The sequence below is a fragment of the Ochotona princeps genome, chromosome 3, assembly GCF_030435755.1.
Source record: "Ochotona princeps isolate mOchPri1 chromosome 3, mOchPri1.hap1, whole genome shotgun sequence".
Lineage (NCBI taxonomy): Eukaryota > Metazoa > Chordata > Mammalia > Lagomorpha > Ochotonidae > Ochotona > Ochotona princeps.
In genome coordinates this window covers 77,365,262-77,381,024 of record NC_080834.1, presented here as the reverse complement: position 1 = coordinate 77,381,024, position 15,763 = coordinate 77,365,262, and the positions used below count along the sequence as shown (strand labels likewise).

At 38.1% G+C, this 15,763-nt stretch overlaps 1 protein-coding gene across 1 annotated transcript in view; it reads right to left on the bottom strand.

Annotated features, from left to right (window-relative positions):
* Positions 1-5,707: 5,707 nt before the first annotated feature.
* CD96 (CD96 molecule) overlaps positions 5,708-15,763 on the bottom strand; it is a 72,073-nt gene continuing 62,017 nt past the window's right edge. Inside the window, exons 11-14 of the mRNA XM_058661337.1 lie at positions 10,759-10,824; positions 9,931-10,020; positions 7,761-7,884; positions 5,708-5,866 (exon numbers count right to left, since the gene is read on the bottom strand). Of these exons, the coding sequence (XP_058517320.1) occupies positions 5,740-5,866; positions 7,761-7,884; positions 9,931-10,020; positions 10,759-10,824 (407 nt within the window). The 3' untranslated portion in view covers positions 5,708-5,739. The remainder of the gene's footprint in view (positions 5,867-7,760; positions 7,885-9,930; positions 10,021-10,758; positions 10,825-15,763) is intronic.

Sequence of the window (15,763 nt, the reverse complement as noted above, 5' to 3'; positions counted from 1 at the left end):
CTCTGGGCACCCTTCTCTTCACTGCCTGCCCTTGTTACATTTTTCTGAATTTTATTGGCTGATTCTGAATTATCCCACTATTTTTTCATTTTATAGTCCTTTTTTCTCAACATTTTCTAGGTCATCATATCTCTAGGAGCCAGTCATTTCTACTTTTCTTTGTTTTCTGTCAAAATTTTTGGAAAGTACTATCTGGGCATTAAAAAAAATCAATACTTATTTAAATACATGTGAGGCAGCTCTTGTCTATAAAAAAAGCGACACTAAAGTAATTAGAGGGCCTGGTGCGGTAGCCTAGTGACTGAAGTCGTGACCTTGAATATGCCTAGATATCATATGGATGCCAGTTCTGATCCCGGCGGCCCCAGTTACCATCTAACTCCCTGCTTGCAGCCTGGGAAAGCAGTCTAGAATGGCCCAAATCTTGGAACCATAAATCCACATGGGAGACCCGGAAGAGGCTCCAGGCTCCTGGCTTCGGATTGGCTCAGCTACAGCTGTTGCTGCCACCTGGGGAGTGAATCATCGGATGGAAGATTTTCTTCTGTCTCACCTCCTCTCTTTATATGTGACTGTGCAATAAAAATAAATAAAATAAAAAAAGTAATTAGAGACTGATCACTCTCTAGACAGGAAGTCGGAAATTTTGGTTCTAGTGTAATTGTGCAATCTTGAGTAAATGAATTACATATCTTTAACTTATTATTCACAAAGTGATCTTTAATAGTATGATAAAACTCGAAGCACAAGTACATAGGTACAGGTTGGACACTGCTTTAATGATGTACAATGCGAAGTTAATTAATGAAGTCAATATCATTTTCAAGACAGACCAAAACAGGCATGCTGGATGAACAGTGAAGTCCCCAGATTTGGAAAAAAAAAGAGTAATGGAAATTAGATGCATTGAAATGGGGTTAGGATACCTGCTTGTTTACATACCAATTTGTTGCTGTGTGATGCATACCACAAACATACAGTCCTATATACACAGAGGCTAAGCTGAGAATGAACTCACTCTTAGCTCATACAATTTTATTTTACTTTTTAAAAGATTTATTTATTTTTATTGGAAAGTCAGATATACAGAGAGGAGGATAGACAGAGAGGAAGATCTTCCATCTGCTGATTCACTCCCCAAGCCTAAGTGGTTTGGATAGTTCTGAAATGCTGCTATTTTCAACTATTGTCACCCTCCCCATGTCCATTGGCTGACAGAGTAAACCTCAAGTCTCCATTCCCCAAGATTTTTACTGTCATCATTTGACAGGGGTAGTTGTCCAGTTTGTTCTGTTCTTCTTCTGCTATGGCATCAAATGAGTTGCCATATTCTCCTTTTATAACAGGGCCTGTGTCTACTGCTACATCTTTTTCATTAACTAAGACATGTTCTTGCAGGTGAGCCCAAGGATCCGGACTAGGCATCCCAAGCCTTGCTGGATCGCCCACCCCTGGGGCTTGTAAACCCGGCACCCACCTCACAGGCAGGCCTGATCCAGCTTTTTGCTACTGTGCGTGGGAAGCCAATGGAAAATGACTCAAGTATTGTACCTTTGCCATCTGTTTGGGAAACCAGGATAGAATTCCTAGTCTTGGCTCCAGCTGGGTTCAGACCTGAATTTGCTGTCATTTGGGAAAATGACCCAGCAGATAGAATGTTTCTCTTTCCCAGTCTCTTCCTCTCTCTCTTTCTCTGTGACTCTTTCAGATAAATATTTTTTAAAAGTCTTTAAGAGTAGCTTCCTCTTGGTGAAAATTCAAGTGGTGATGAAGACATATACAGTCTTCAGTAGCAGATTGATACTTATCTGCAGCACAATTTGATTCACTTCTAGAGAAGTTGCTGGTTTGAGACAGGCGCTATAAATTTTCTTGCACATAATTTAGGGTGCAGGTGACAGAGTTACCAAGTTCACAACATTTCCTGAACAGCATCTTAAATTCTTCTAATTTTTAGGTTTGTGATAAGTTGCTTGGAACAATTGACCAAGCAACTATATATAAGCAACTTTTCACTGTGTTCAAATGGTAGATGGCTTTGCAAATACTGAAGAAGAACTTACATAAGAACCTCACAAGACACTTGTCATGTGACAGATAAAAAATATTCAAAATTGAACCCAGCGGCGCGGCCTAGCAGCTAAAGTCCTAGCCTTGAATGCTCCGGGATCCCATATGGGCGCTGGTTCTAATCCCAGAAGTTCCACTTCCCATCCAGCTCCCTGCTTGTGGCCTGGGAAAGCAGTGGGTGATGGCCCAAAGCCTTGGGACCCTGCACCTGCTTGGGAGACTTGGAGGAAGCTCCTGGGTCCTGGCTACGGATTGGCGCAGCATCGGCTGTTGCGGTCACTTGGGGAGTGAATCATCAGATGAAAGTTCTTCCTCTCTGTCTCTCCTCCTCTCTGTATATCTGACTTTTCAATAAAAATAAAATAAATCTCTAAAAAATATGAAACTATCTAGTACTGCAACACTGTTTCTCCCTTTACTGAAATAATCTACACATCCCAAGTCTTTGTTTTTCCTTTCTACTTCTGATGATTCCATGTTGCCTAGTAGTACAGCAAAAATAATATCACAATGAGTGTTACACAAATTGCTGATAATTAAGCTATACTAAGTTAAAATAACCACACAAATGAAGCAATAGGGCCCGGCGGTGTGGCCTAGCAGCTAAAGTCCTCGCCTTGAAAGCCCCGGGATCCCATATGGGCGCTGGTTCTAATCCCGGCAGCTCCACTTCCCATCCAGCTCCCTGCTTGTGGCCTGGGAAAGCAGTCGAGGACGGCCCAATGCATTGGGACCCTGCACCCGCGTGGGAGACCTGGAAGAGGTTCCTGGTTCCCGGCTTTGGATCGGCGCACACCGGCCGTTGCGGCTCACTTGGGGAGTGAATCATCGGACGGAAGATCTTCCTCTCTGTCTCTCCTCCTCTGTGTATATCTGGCTGTAATAAAATGAATAAATCTTTAAAAAAAAAAAAAACAAATGAAGCAATAGTCATGTAATGTGAATCTAGTCTTTGAAGACTAATTAGAGTTAAGGCAAGTATCAGCTTTTTTGTTCATAAATTAAGTCGTATTAATTGTGTGTTGCTCTGTAACAAATGGTATACAGGTATGGTGGTATTAAAAAATAGGCATTTATTATCCATGGTGTCTGTGGGCTAAAAATTCAGAAGAGGTTTAGCTGGGAGGTTGTGGATCACGTGAGATCCCACCAATAGATCGATGGAAGTATGGTGGCCCAGTATGCAGGTGGATGACCTGCACTGCCAGCATCCCATATGGGCACTGGTTCTGTGTCCTGCTGGCTCCGCTTCTGATTCAGATCCCTGGTTATGACCTGGAAAGAGTAACAGAGATGGCCGGAGTTCTTGGGCCCCTGAATCCATGTGGTAGATCTGGACGAAGCTCCTGGCTTTGGATTGGCTCAGCTCTGGCTGTTGTGGCCATTTGGTGAGTAACCAGAGGATCTCTCTCTCTCTTTCTCTCTCTGTCTTTCCCTGTCTCTGTGATTGTGCCTCTCAAATCTTTCAAATAAAAACAAATAAATGGTTAAAAACACCTGTTCAACAGAGATCATGAGTATTTGAAGGCTCAGCAGGTGTTCCTTTTCCAAGATGGCACACTTACATGGCTGACTTTCACAGAAGGTGTCAGCTCCCTCAGTTGGATGTTTCATAGTACTGGTGGAATGTCTTCTTGATGGACGTCTAGCAGAGTCAGAGATCAGCCTGATCAAGGTGCAAACTGCAATGTATTTTGCCATCTTGGAAGTCAAATTCTGTTTATTTCTGCAATATTGGTTGAGACTGAGAGTGACAGTAGTTGTAAGTATGTGACTTTGTGAATATTTTCTTAAATTTTGCACCCTAGAGGCAGTGTTTGCTTGCCATAAGAATGGTTTTGGGTTATTCAAGTCAGTGTTGCAGGAAATAATATAGGTTATGCCTTTCAGAAAACAGGAATCACTTGGAGTCATGTTGGAAGTTCATCACTATAAGAGTTAAGTCCCTAAGATTCTGGTCAGTGAGTAGGGACTTCCACAGTGTCAGTAATTCTTATCTTCAATTGAACATGAGTCATCTGAGAGTGCTTATGTCTGTCTTATACCTTTGAGATTCTGACTGAATTGATCAAAAGAACAGCCATGGTAATTAAAAAATGTATTTAAACTTCTTCTCATGTACAGTCAGAAGGAGTTGTGTTACAAGTAAACTAAGGATTCTTTTGCAGACCGAAGTCCATGTAAAATTTGCCTATCATTTCCACTGCCCATAACATCTGTTTTCCCTTCCTATGGAAGAGTGTGTGGGGGATAGGGAGACAAGAGTGAGCAGTAATTTATTCACTGACAAACTATTGCTGAATAGAGAAAATCTAACTTTCTCTGTCATTTGTAAATTCTGCTTGAATTGCTTTGTGAAAAATCGGTTGGAGCAGGATTAATTTATCGGTGTTAGTCTCCTTTGAGTTTATTTGTTTAAAGAGAGACCAAATCAGGCATGCTGGATGAACAGTGAAGTCCTTAGATTTGGAAAAAAAAAAAAAGAGTAACGGAAATTAGATGCATTGAAATGGGGTTAGGATACCTGCTTGTTTACATACCAATTTGTTGCTAGTGTGATGCATACCACAAACATACAGTCCTATATACACAGAGGCTAAGCTGAGAATGAACTCACTCTTAGCTCATACAATTTTATTTTACTTTTTAAAAGATTTATTTATTTTTATTGGAAAGTCAGATATACAGAGAGGAGGATAGACAGAGAGGAAGATCTTCCATCTGCTGATTCACTCCCCAAGCAGCTGCAACGGTTGGGTTTCAGCCAATCCGAAGCCAGGAGCCAGGAGCTTCTTTTGGGTCTCCACGTGGGTGCAGGGTCCCAAGTCTTTGAGCCACCCCGACTGTTTTCCCAGACCACAAGCAGGGAGATGGAGGGGAAGCAGGGCTGCCAGGATTAGAAGTGGTGCCTATATGGGATCCTGAGCGTACAAGGTGAGGACCTTAAGCACTACGCTACTGTGCCAGGCCCAAGCTCATACAATGTTAGAAACCAGCAAAGTGTTGTATCTTCCAGGCTACTTTATTGTTGACTAGCTATCTCTTTTGCTCCTTCTTATTCTGGTCTGTGAGGCAGGAGACAGGACTGAGCACAATGGAAGAAAAAGTGAAAGGAGACTCAGAATGTGGTTCTTGTCTGATGTGTTCTATTTTCCTCTAGTGAAAATAAACAACAAAATCTCTGTTGAAATACTGACTGTACTGTTTCATTATTGTTAACTCTTGCTTGAAATTTCAGATTTTTTCTACTTGTAATTCTCTTGGAGAGTGCAACAAAGTTCCAAGATCATAATTTCACAATAATTGGGAATGCTAGAAGATGTTTGAGGAGGGTTGAGTAAAGCCATATAATTGGAACTATGATTGTTCCTTTAACTAGAAAAGTAAGTTAATCACTGCAGGCATTTTTAAATTGCAGCAGCCTAACATGCACCTTTTACAAAAGCAAGGAAATTCATACAGATGGCTTTGGGTGTGAACATGACAGAGCCGCTCAATCCTGTTGGAATTTCAGGCATACGCAGGTAAAAGAAGCTGAGTTGTTGGACAAACAGGTTATTCAGTTCTGAAATGCATTCCATCTGCAGCAGAGGCTTGGCTGGAGGGTGATTATTTTTATGTAGCATAAAATACACCTTCTCAGTAGGATTGCAGGAGAGATCCACAACTTCATGATGTCTCAAAGGACCAGAGCGGCTCCATCTCATGACAAGGCAGACCATAGCCAATGGACTCTTGAATGCAGGTGTACTTGACAGGAGGTGGAGGTGGCTTGAATGGAGGAGGTCTTTCTATGCTAGGAACAAAATATAGCTGTTTGAATGCTAAGTGAATTGAATATGAAGTGTTATTTATTTTCTAAAAGTAGGAGATTGGTGAAAAACAGATATCCTTCCTAGTTCTTGTAGAATTAAGCTTTACACTACAGTCCTACCAGCCATTTAAACATTCTTATCGTATCACCAATTGATACTGATACTGATTTTATGGTTTGAACATATTTATATAATACTTATTTTGCATTTGAAAATTGAGTATCACTGTCCTCATTCTACAGATAAAACTGAGGTTGAGCGGCAAAAACAACAAGTCTAAGAGAATCAGCCCAGCAATTGAAATCTCTCAACCTGTACCATTATTCTCCATGGAAGTTGCCTCCTAATATCAGATGTTTTTCTCTTATACAAGGAAATATTTGGTTTTCCTTAACAGATCAAATTTTAAAATTAAATTTAACTTAAGACCAAAGCTTTATAAATAACCCCTTTGCCAAACCTATCAGCAGCCTTGACCTACATGCTCGCTGTGTGCTTTGAGGAGCTGGTACAGGCAGGAAGTACAACTCTTCTGAATCTCCATTGAGTTGGTTGCTACTGGTGGGCTAAAACCAGAATCTCTTTTATCTGGATTAGTGAATATTCTCAAAATCATCATTGTATAAAATGCTGTTCTGTGTTAACACAGCTTATCTTTGTTGGATATACACTGAGCACACAAGTTAGTATTGAACTTAGCTGTACAAATGCTCCAGATGTCTTTTTCAAGGAGTACGATTTTATATGTGAGCATCTTACATCAATGACTCAAGCACCTATATGCCATGACAGTTCAAAGTATTAATTTTGACAGAGCAGAGAGAGAGAGAGAGAAAGAGAGAGAGAGAGATCTTCAGTTGGTATGTAGTACAGTTGACTACAGAACAATTTACAAACATCAATTCAGATAGTCAGATTCCCATTTGCCCATTTTAATTTAAAGACCCTCTAATCTTTATCACTTTGTTTTGATGCTTTATCAGAGATTGGATATAGGGCAAAATGTGGATGAAAGTCTGAGAATTTGCACTTTTGTCTTTCTTTTAGAGAAATAATGATTTTCATAAATGGTGACCAAAATGTAGTCCTTGGACAAGAATCCAGAATTTCCAATTTCTAACTTAGTGCTTTATTTACCAGAAACACTGTTATGGAGTCCTCAAGGATACGTTCTAAAAGGCAGAAGTATTACTGTACAAGGTTAAGTGTTGTCTTAGTAATATTAAGACACGGACAATCCTGTCTGTGTAATGTGGGCTCTCCTCTGCACATAGCATAATCTAGACTGATCCACAACAGAGAGTCAGAAAAGTGAGTTTAGCCTTACAAGCCATTTCTAAATGCTGAGTGGAGAAGAGTTTTGGAAAATAATTTAGTAAGACAAGCCGAATGGCGGTAAGTGAATGTTTAATTGCTTTACCTCTTATGGAAACAAAGGAAAAAAGTACAGCGAAAGACCACTTTGATGAATAATATGTTGGAAATCTCTTAAAATTACCTTTCTTACTCAATTTCACACTTGAGCATCTAAGCTCAGCTCAGGCAGAGCAGTTCAAAGATGCACAAAAATGAAAAAAATAATGAAGATTAAAAGAACAATTAGTTTTAGTTTTGAGGTAAGGTGAGGCTCAGTTCTCATTTCACACCTGCTGACTTGCTCCATATTGTGAGTATTACAGCTCAGGCAGCCCAGTGCAGGCAGGACTTGTGCATTGCATCCAGACTGTGTGATGTTGGGGAAGATAGATGACCTATCTGAGAGCCTTCTACGAGCATTGTTTTTAAGGACAGCATAACAGGATCTCACATTTTCTGCTCAGAAAATACTTTGTAATACAAATTATCAGTTCCTACATATCTTACTATTATACTCACATTTCTTTTTGGTATTGGCACCATTTTCTTATCCCAAGACCAAACAATGATATGCAGAAAAAGAGTAGAACTGCAACAATCGCTGGCCAGGACATCCCATCTTTAGGCCTATCAATCACAACGCCTGCAAAGGACATTAAGAGAGTGAGCTCAGGGTGGGCTGCTCATTGACCACCATCATGCTCTGAGGCTATGCATCAGCCTTGTCAACGAAGTGTCTCACCAGACATTTTTATAAATATAAGGCATCTAAATGTTTTGGGACCATTTTGTATCTATTTGCTTATAAATGGGAACGTACTATTGATGCTGCTTTGCTCCTGGCCTCTTCAAAAAAGAATTATTGGAATACTATCCACAGCAATGCCTACAGATTTACAGCATTTATTCAATAATTGGATAATTCCCTAATGGATCCACCATAGGTCCTTCAACTGGTCTTTTAACATTAAATGATTAAATCGTTTCCTAGACTTTGTCATTTCTAACTACACTCCAATGAAACCCCTAGGGCATTACAGACAAATCTGTAGATACTTAATTTACATAGACCATTTGGGCAAATTTTATTTGGATTATCTTCATCACTATGTTAAATGGTAAAGTTTGTATACGGAGAGACAAGGTTTTGATTCTCTTTTACTCAGTTGTAATTTATTATTATTAATTTTGCTTATTTATTTGGTGGAGTGAGAGTGAAAAACATACAGGAGAACAAACATTACAGTCTGTTGATTCACTCCTCACATGTCCTCACTGGCTGGGAAGCCAGAGCCTAGACCTGGGAGCTGAATCCACATCCAAGCATGTGTTAGCAGGAAACTGGAGTCAAGACATGGAGCTGGGGAGAAATCTCAGGCACTCTGATGTGGAATATGCTTAGAAGGTTATTTGTTAGACCAAATGCCCCGCCCTGCCCAATTTTTATTATATTATTTTTCATTACCAAAAAAATGAAAAGAAAGGAAGGTAAATAACTATTTTGGAATATGTCTGTTTTTCTCCTGGTTTGTGTGGTTTAGATTGTAGCTATTTCTGGTTAGTGAGTGCAGAGGATTTTTCCTTTACTACAACACACATCCAGGGATTCATGGCCATTTTGTGTGCTTATCCTAACCCACTTCTAAGTAGATATCCATATAAGTTCATGTGGTCCTATGTTACACAACCATATGCATTCTCATCAAAGCATGAGGCTAGAGCGTTTACAGCTCAAGCCTCTAGAGTAGCATATGATTACACACACATACATACACATATCACACAGATGGTCATTACAAGAGTAAGTTTTATTTTTGTCAAGCCAAAATTTTACTAGGCTCCACACTGCAAACGTGCTAAGATATAACATGTTGTCTCCAACACTTTAGAGAAAGTGAAGAAACAAAAGGTTTAAATTGATCTTGACTCAATGCCTTAATTGTCTTCCAATCAAATGAAGAAAGAGAAACATCGGCTTCTGGAATGTTCAACGGGAGAAGTATACATCCAGAGTTGCTTTCCCTCTAAACTGGACAGCTCTTTAATGCATGAGTATCTTAACTATGTTGGTAGGCCAATAGAGCATTGGTTTGCAACTCAGTTGTCAAGATGTGTGCACCAGAATGTCAGTGATCTGAAGCCTTTAACAGGTGGGAATTTCATCACCTGATAATGAGATTTCTACCCCTGAAATGAGAGCTAATTATGCCTGTAAGTTTATAATGCTGACCTGCATAACTTATCCAGTTCCTTGTTTTCTTATTATAAAAAACAAGGAACTACATTATGCATCAGCAAATTTTATTAGTTAAATCGTAGGAATATACTTTTTCCCAAACAGTAACTTCCTTGTTTTGCTGTGTGTTCTTGCTGCTTTTCACATGTCTAATTGCTATTTATTTTTCAGATTTTAATTTGAATAGCATATCCTCAGATAGTCCTTTCTCAGTCTTGAATTACAATCAAATATTTCTGTTTGACTGTCAACACCTTATCATAATGATAGTCAAAAATAAACTTAATTGTATGGTAATTTACAAGTAAATTTAACTATATGATGATTGACTTATCATTTATAGTAGATTATACTCTTCAGAAGGTCAATGTCTGGCAAGTGGTAGATACTCAATAAATAATTTTTGAGTGAGCAAAACATCACAGTTGCAAAAAAACCTAATAAGTAATTTACCAGTTATATGGGTGTGATTATTTTTAGTAGATCCACTGGCAGTTGTGGGAACTTCTGTAAATGGTCTGGTAGTGCTGGTGAAGATATCATCTGGGAATAGAAAGGGAATGGTTGAATGATCTGAAGAACATCTCACCTGATCTAATTGTATAAGGTGATGATTAGGTTTCCTGTGATGTTAGCAAGCTCTGTATTGGAATGGCTAGAGGGTGTCTAAGATGTATGTAAAATTTACTAAGGACAGGTTTATATCAAGGCTGGTAGATAACAGCAAGCTGAATGAAAGAAGTTTTGTATTAGTTTAGAGAAAAGAGAAGCTAAACAATGCAATTATATCGTTAAAGGATCTTCATGGTGCAGGACGATGCCGCAAGTTGGAGTAACTGAAACGTAAGGCTAATCTATTTTCTGCCAGAGTATCAGAGATACAGCTGAACAAAAACACCTGTTCTTCCTGTCTCAGTGTGTTTGATATGACCCATAAGGACTCCTTTGCAGTGTCAGATCAGACATATCTATGGTGACTAATCTCTCCATTTTCTAAGGGAAAACGAAGAATTGAAGTTTTTTTTTTACAGATGTAATGGTATAAAAAGTGCTATTTGTTACATTTCACTCTGAAAAAGAATAGAGAAAACTCTAAGACTTATTCTCTTTTTTCTTTGAATAACTGGGAAGAATTCTGATTTTATTGTCCTTTCCACCTTCAAGAAACACTTCTAAATACCCATCTGAGATTGAATTATCATTGATTATTGCTTTATTATCTGACCCAAATAGAAAAGATCACAGCTCTCAATGTCCCCAAATCTTACCCCAAGTACTCACCCTGAAGAGTGGATCCTGTGCTGGAGGAGGGTGAACTGTGTATTTCACTGGATAGCCAAGAAACTGCTAAAGGAGTAAGATAATGGAAGATTCAAACTATGTAACACTAGCTTTTTCATTTTGTCTTCATGATCCCAAGTTGACCCTAATAAGTATGAAGATATTAATAAAGGCTCACAGCAAGATCATCAACTCAACTGTATTGTGGCATACATTGGAATGTTCCACAAATGAGTGGTAGTAAAGGTGATACTGTGTTTCCAGATGTCTCTAACATGGAAGGTTTCTGAATATGCTATGATTTGAAGGTATCCCCTCTACAATTCTGATAGTTTTGAGAAGTAGTTCTTTGTAAGAGGTTATTAGAACAGAAGGACTCCTTTCATGAATGGTATGAAAGTTCCTACAGAGATTTATTTATTCTTATTAGAGAGGCAGATCAGATTTACAGAGAGAAGGAGAGACAGAGAAAGATCTTCCATCTACTGGTTCACTTCCCAAATGGCCACAACAGCTGGAGCTGTGCAGTTCTGATGCCAGGAGCATCTTCTGGCTCTCCCATGCAGGTGCAAGGTCCCAGGACACAAGCAAGATGCTGGAAGGGAAGTGGAGCAACTGGCATACAAACCAGCTGCCATATAGGATCCTATCACTTGCAATGTAGCCATTTGGGGAGTGAACCAGAAGATAGAGAACACATTCTCTGCTTCTCTATAACTTCACCTTTTAAATAAATAAGTATATATATATATATATATATATATATATATATATATATATATATAAAAGATAAAGCAAGGTGCTAATCAAACAAACATTTGCTATGGAGATGCCATGAAAAGAAGCACCTAGGGCTGCTCATCACAACAATAAAATAATGATACTGAAGACATTCTATATGTCGTCCAGGCTACGGGACACATCACAGACCCAAAATGGCAGGGCTTTAGCCCCAAGCATATTTCAGACTTCACATTGCTCCTTGGCAGCCCCAACTGTGACAACATTTGAAGTATTTGAATGCAAACATATATACTGTGAGAAGGACATGAATCTGTTCGCCAGGGTTGGAATCCTATAGCTTAAATACATCTCCTCTAAAATTCAGGTGCTGCTAATGGGATGGTGTCAGGAAGTGGGACCTTTGAAAGATTATCTGACCACTAGGGTTAAGAAGTGGAAGTCTTCACGGAGCATTTATGCATTCCTTTCTGCTTTCTGCTGTGTGAGCAGGCAGTAAGAATGCCTTCCCTAGATTCCAGGGCCTTGATATCAGCTCCAGAACTCTGAAAAAATAAATATCCATTCTTCACTGATGATACAAGTTGGGATATTCTCTTTTAGCACTAATGGACTAAGGAAGCCACTTGGAAACAAGAATGATTGGAAGACTAACACATAGAGACAGCATGTTCTGACTGTTCTCATGCATACCCCATAGATGAGCCAGAGGGATGGGCAGAATGAAGGCTCAGGTGTCTTATGGCAGGCTTGAGTTGAGAAAGACATACCAATAGCATTTGAAGCACTCGTTAGAATACCCATGAGAGGAAGGCAGTTCTACTTGTGGGTCAGTTGGCATTCTTGCTGGACTATGAATACTGAACTGTGTTTGCAGTGAATTATTAGAGCTCTGGGAAGCTGATGGGTTAATTTTTTTTGAAGCATTGGGAGGCAGATGTTGAATTGATGGTAACAAAGTCAAGCAATACATATGGCTTTCAAAAACAATCCTGTCAGCTTGCATATTGCCTTATTTCAGCAAGAAAGCCCCACTTCTTGGCAGGTCACACATATCTGTTTTTGATAACAGGCATCCAATGCAATGCAAAGCAATGTAATTCTAGTATTTGACAGCAATCAGAAGAACGACATCATGTTCTCTTATTTAAAACATTAGCATACATGATTTTCCTGCTGAGTACTTTCTTGATTTCTTGAGTGTCAAGACAAAAATGCAGGTGCAAAGCCAAAATGAAACACATACACACACACACACACACACACACACATTTAAAAAATCTCTTCTTTCTTGTTACATAATTCATTCAGGTTACCAAAGGGACAATAATTAAAAGTGTGTAAATTTTATCTTAAATTATTAAATTGTGCAAATTTAATAAGAAATAAAAATTCTATAATCCTTTCTTCAAACTTTTGTGGGACAAACGTTTGGTGCTGTGATTAAGACATTGATTGGAACGTGTGCATCCCACGTCAGAGAGCACAGGTTCAAGTTTCTGTTCTACTTCTGATTCAAATGCTTGTTAATGATTGTCAGGGTGAAATGTGTCCCAGGATGGCATTAACTTTATGCATTTTGAGTATTTATGTAGTGAGACTGAACACACCATTTCGAAGGTGATTAAATTAAATTAGCCTTTTGTGTCTTTCAGATTGTAGTGAACTCAGGAACCTGAATTAGGATGTAGATTCCAATATTCCTGAACCCTAGTCTAAATCTCAAATTGATACACAAAATGACAATGAAAGAATACACCAAAACATATGCTCATAAATGTAGAAAAACACAATACGTTCAGACCTATGCAGCAGTATACAGATATGTGTGAGGTATGCAAAATGCGTGCAGAAGCCAAATTTCATAGAACATACTCACAAATAGCAAGGGCCCTAGAAACACTGATGGTGGGTATGTGTCACCAGAAAACCATTACCATGTTTTTGCTGCCTCTGAATATTTCATAGCTATATAAAAAGACCAAGGGAAAATATCATTACCAATGCCTGTCACGTAGCTTGCCAAAAGCATCATCCAATATTGGGTGTCACGTTATAGACTAAGTCAACAAGTAGCAACATGTTTCAGAAACAATTTTAGAGTTAGCAGTTAATACTAACTTGTATCCTAATGTGTTTTTGTGAACCACTATAAATAGAATGATGAACTACCGGGGGGGTTTCTTCCACCAAGCTTGTGGATAAAAAGTGATGATGAGTTAATGAGCTCGTCTCATCCTTGCCTAAGCAAGCACTCGTGTCCACTCTGTGAAGGAAAAATCCTTTGTTGGGCTTAAGCCTCCTTTCTTAGATTTCACTATGTCTAAAGCTACTGTTACAATAAGGATGGTAGACATGTCTGAGTATAAGTGAAACTCTCACATGGCAAATGGAAGAAATGTGAAGGCTCACAGCCAATTTATTACATTCTGATGGTTATCAATAAAACCAAAGCCATTCTGTGTAAGTAATAAACCCAAACTCTTTCAGTTCCAGAATTTTGGCAAGAAAAATACTTTGAGTAATCTCAAAGCCCCCGTATTGACACACAGGATGGCAAACATTAATTTTGTCATTTGCAGTACAAATAACATTGAAATGTATACATAGTTTTTCATAATAAAAATGCCCATGAACTTTTTGAAGATCTCCACATGCATGGATTTCATTTTGATATGCACAAAATGAACATCCTTTAATTCTATTTTCCAATAATTTTTGAGGCATCCTTATGTTATAACATCAGTTTTTAATGAGATAGACAAGCCCAAAGTTCAAAAAAATTCCAACTAAACGTGCTGTTTTTTTCTCACTGTGTGAAATAGGACTCAAATTTAGACACCCCAATGTGGGGAATGGTTGTCCCACTGAGCCTTAATTGATAGGCAAATATCTGCTAGGATTATTTACCTATTTTAACTCAAAGCAATGATATCAAAATTCATTTATATACTTATGTGTGGTTGTTATCTACTCTTCGTTGCGCTACCTTATATTATCTTTTGAGCATACACAATTTATTCTCCTGAACATAGTCACTTTGATTATTTAGGAGCTTTTCTAAAATTCAGTGTTTTCCCCCAATATTTGTGCACATATCTTCTGTATGCATGCATTAACTTCTGATACATATATATGTGTGTGTGTGTGTGTGCGCGCGTGTGTGCGTGTGTATAATTTTTGAGCTCTAAGTTAGGTACAGATACAGCTTTACAGTATAACACAAAGTGATGGAAAGCATGGTAATAATTCTGACTCCCACCAGCATCATATAATACATCATATTGGTAGGATGATGAATAAATTCTACTCATCAGTTGCAAATACCAAAATGCTTACCTTTTGCTAATTGATTATGGGTAGAATGGCTTTCTGATTCTGGTCCCTATCTACAATTTATGATTAGAAGAGGGGCTGAACATGGATTTATTTTCTTATCAATTTACAGTTCATGTATTACTTTTGCACATTTCCTATTTTTTCATATTTTTGTTACAGATGTGTAGGAATTCCTTGTAAACTCCTGATTTGAGTATTTCTCAATTTCGTCTTCATTTCAAAATTTTTGTTGATATAAAGGAACAGATTTCATGTGCTTCATAGCTATAGTTCTAAGAAAATAACCATATTTCACTCCTTTCTCTTCTTATTCACTCAGTACTCCTCCTTCTTTCTTTTTGTTTTTATCTCTTTATTTTCTGTAAAAAACCAGAATTTCAATCCACTTTGTACTCACAGGATTAATTTACTACTAACTGTAGTATTCAAAAAGTAAAACCCAGGAAAGCCATAGTTCTGCAGCAATATAAACACAAATTATATGTGTGGCAAATATCTTCTTGTAGGTTTTAATTTCCTTTTAGTCTTTTCTTCAATATGTCTTTATAAGCACAGACATCTCAATTCTGTTTTAATTATTAAATCTTTTTGCTTGATGCTTGTGTCTCTGTTAAAATCTTTCCCTGTTCTAAATCCAGGATGAGATTCACCTTTATTTTATTAACATGTTTTGCTGTTTTCTTTTGATATAACAATCTTAAAATATATGGAGTTTATTTTTATATAATGTGCACGGTGAGGATGCATTTTAATGTATTTTTTCTTGTAAATAGCTAATATTTCCAGGTTTACTTTCCCAAAACTCCTTCAGCAACCTGCTGAACCACTTTCAATATACATTTTTGATCCATTAATGTATAATGAAAAAGTACATGACAAATTTAAGATTAAGATAAATTCAACCCTTTGTGCCTGAGTTCTACCA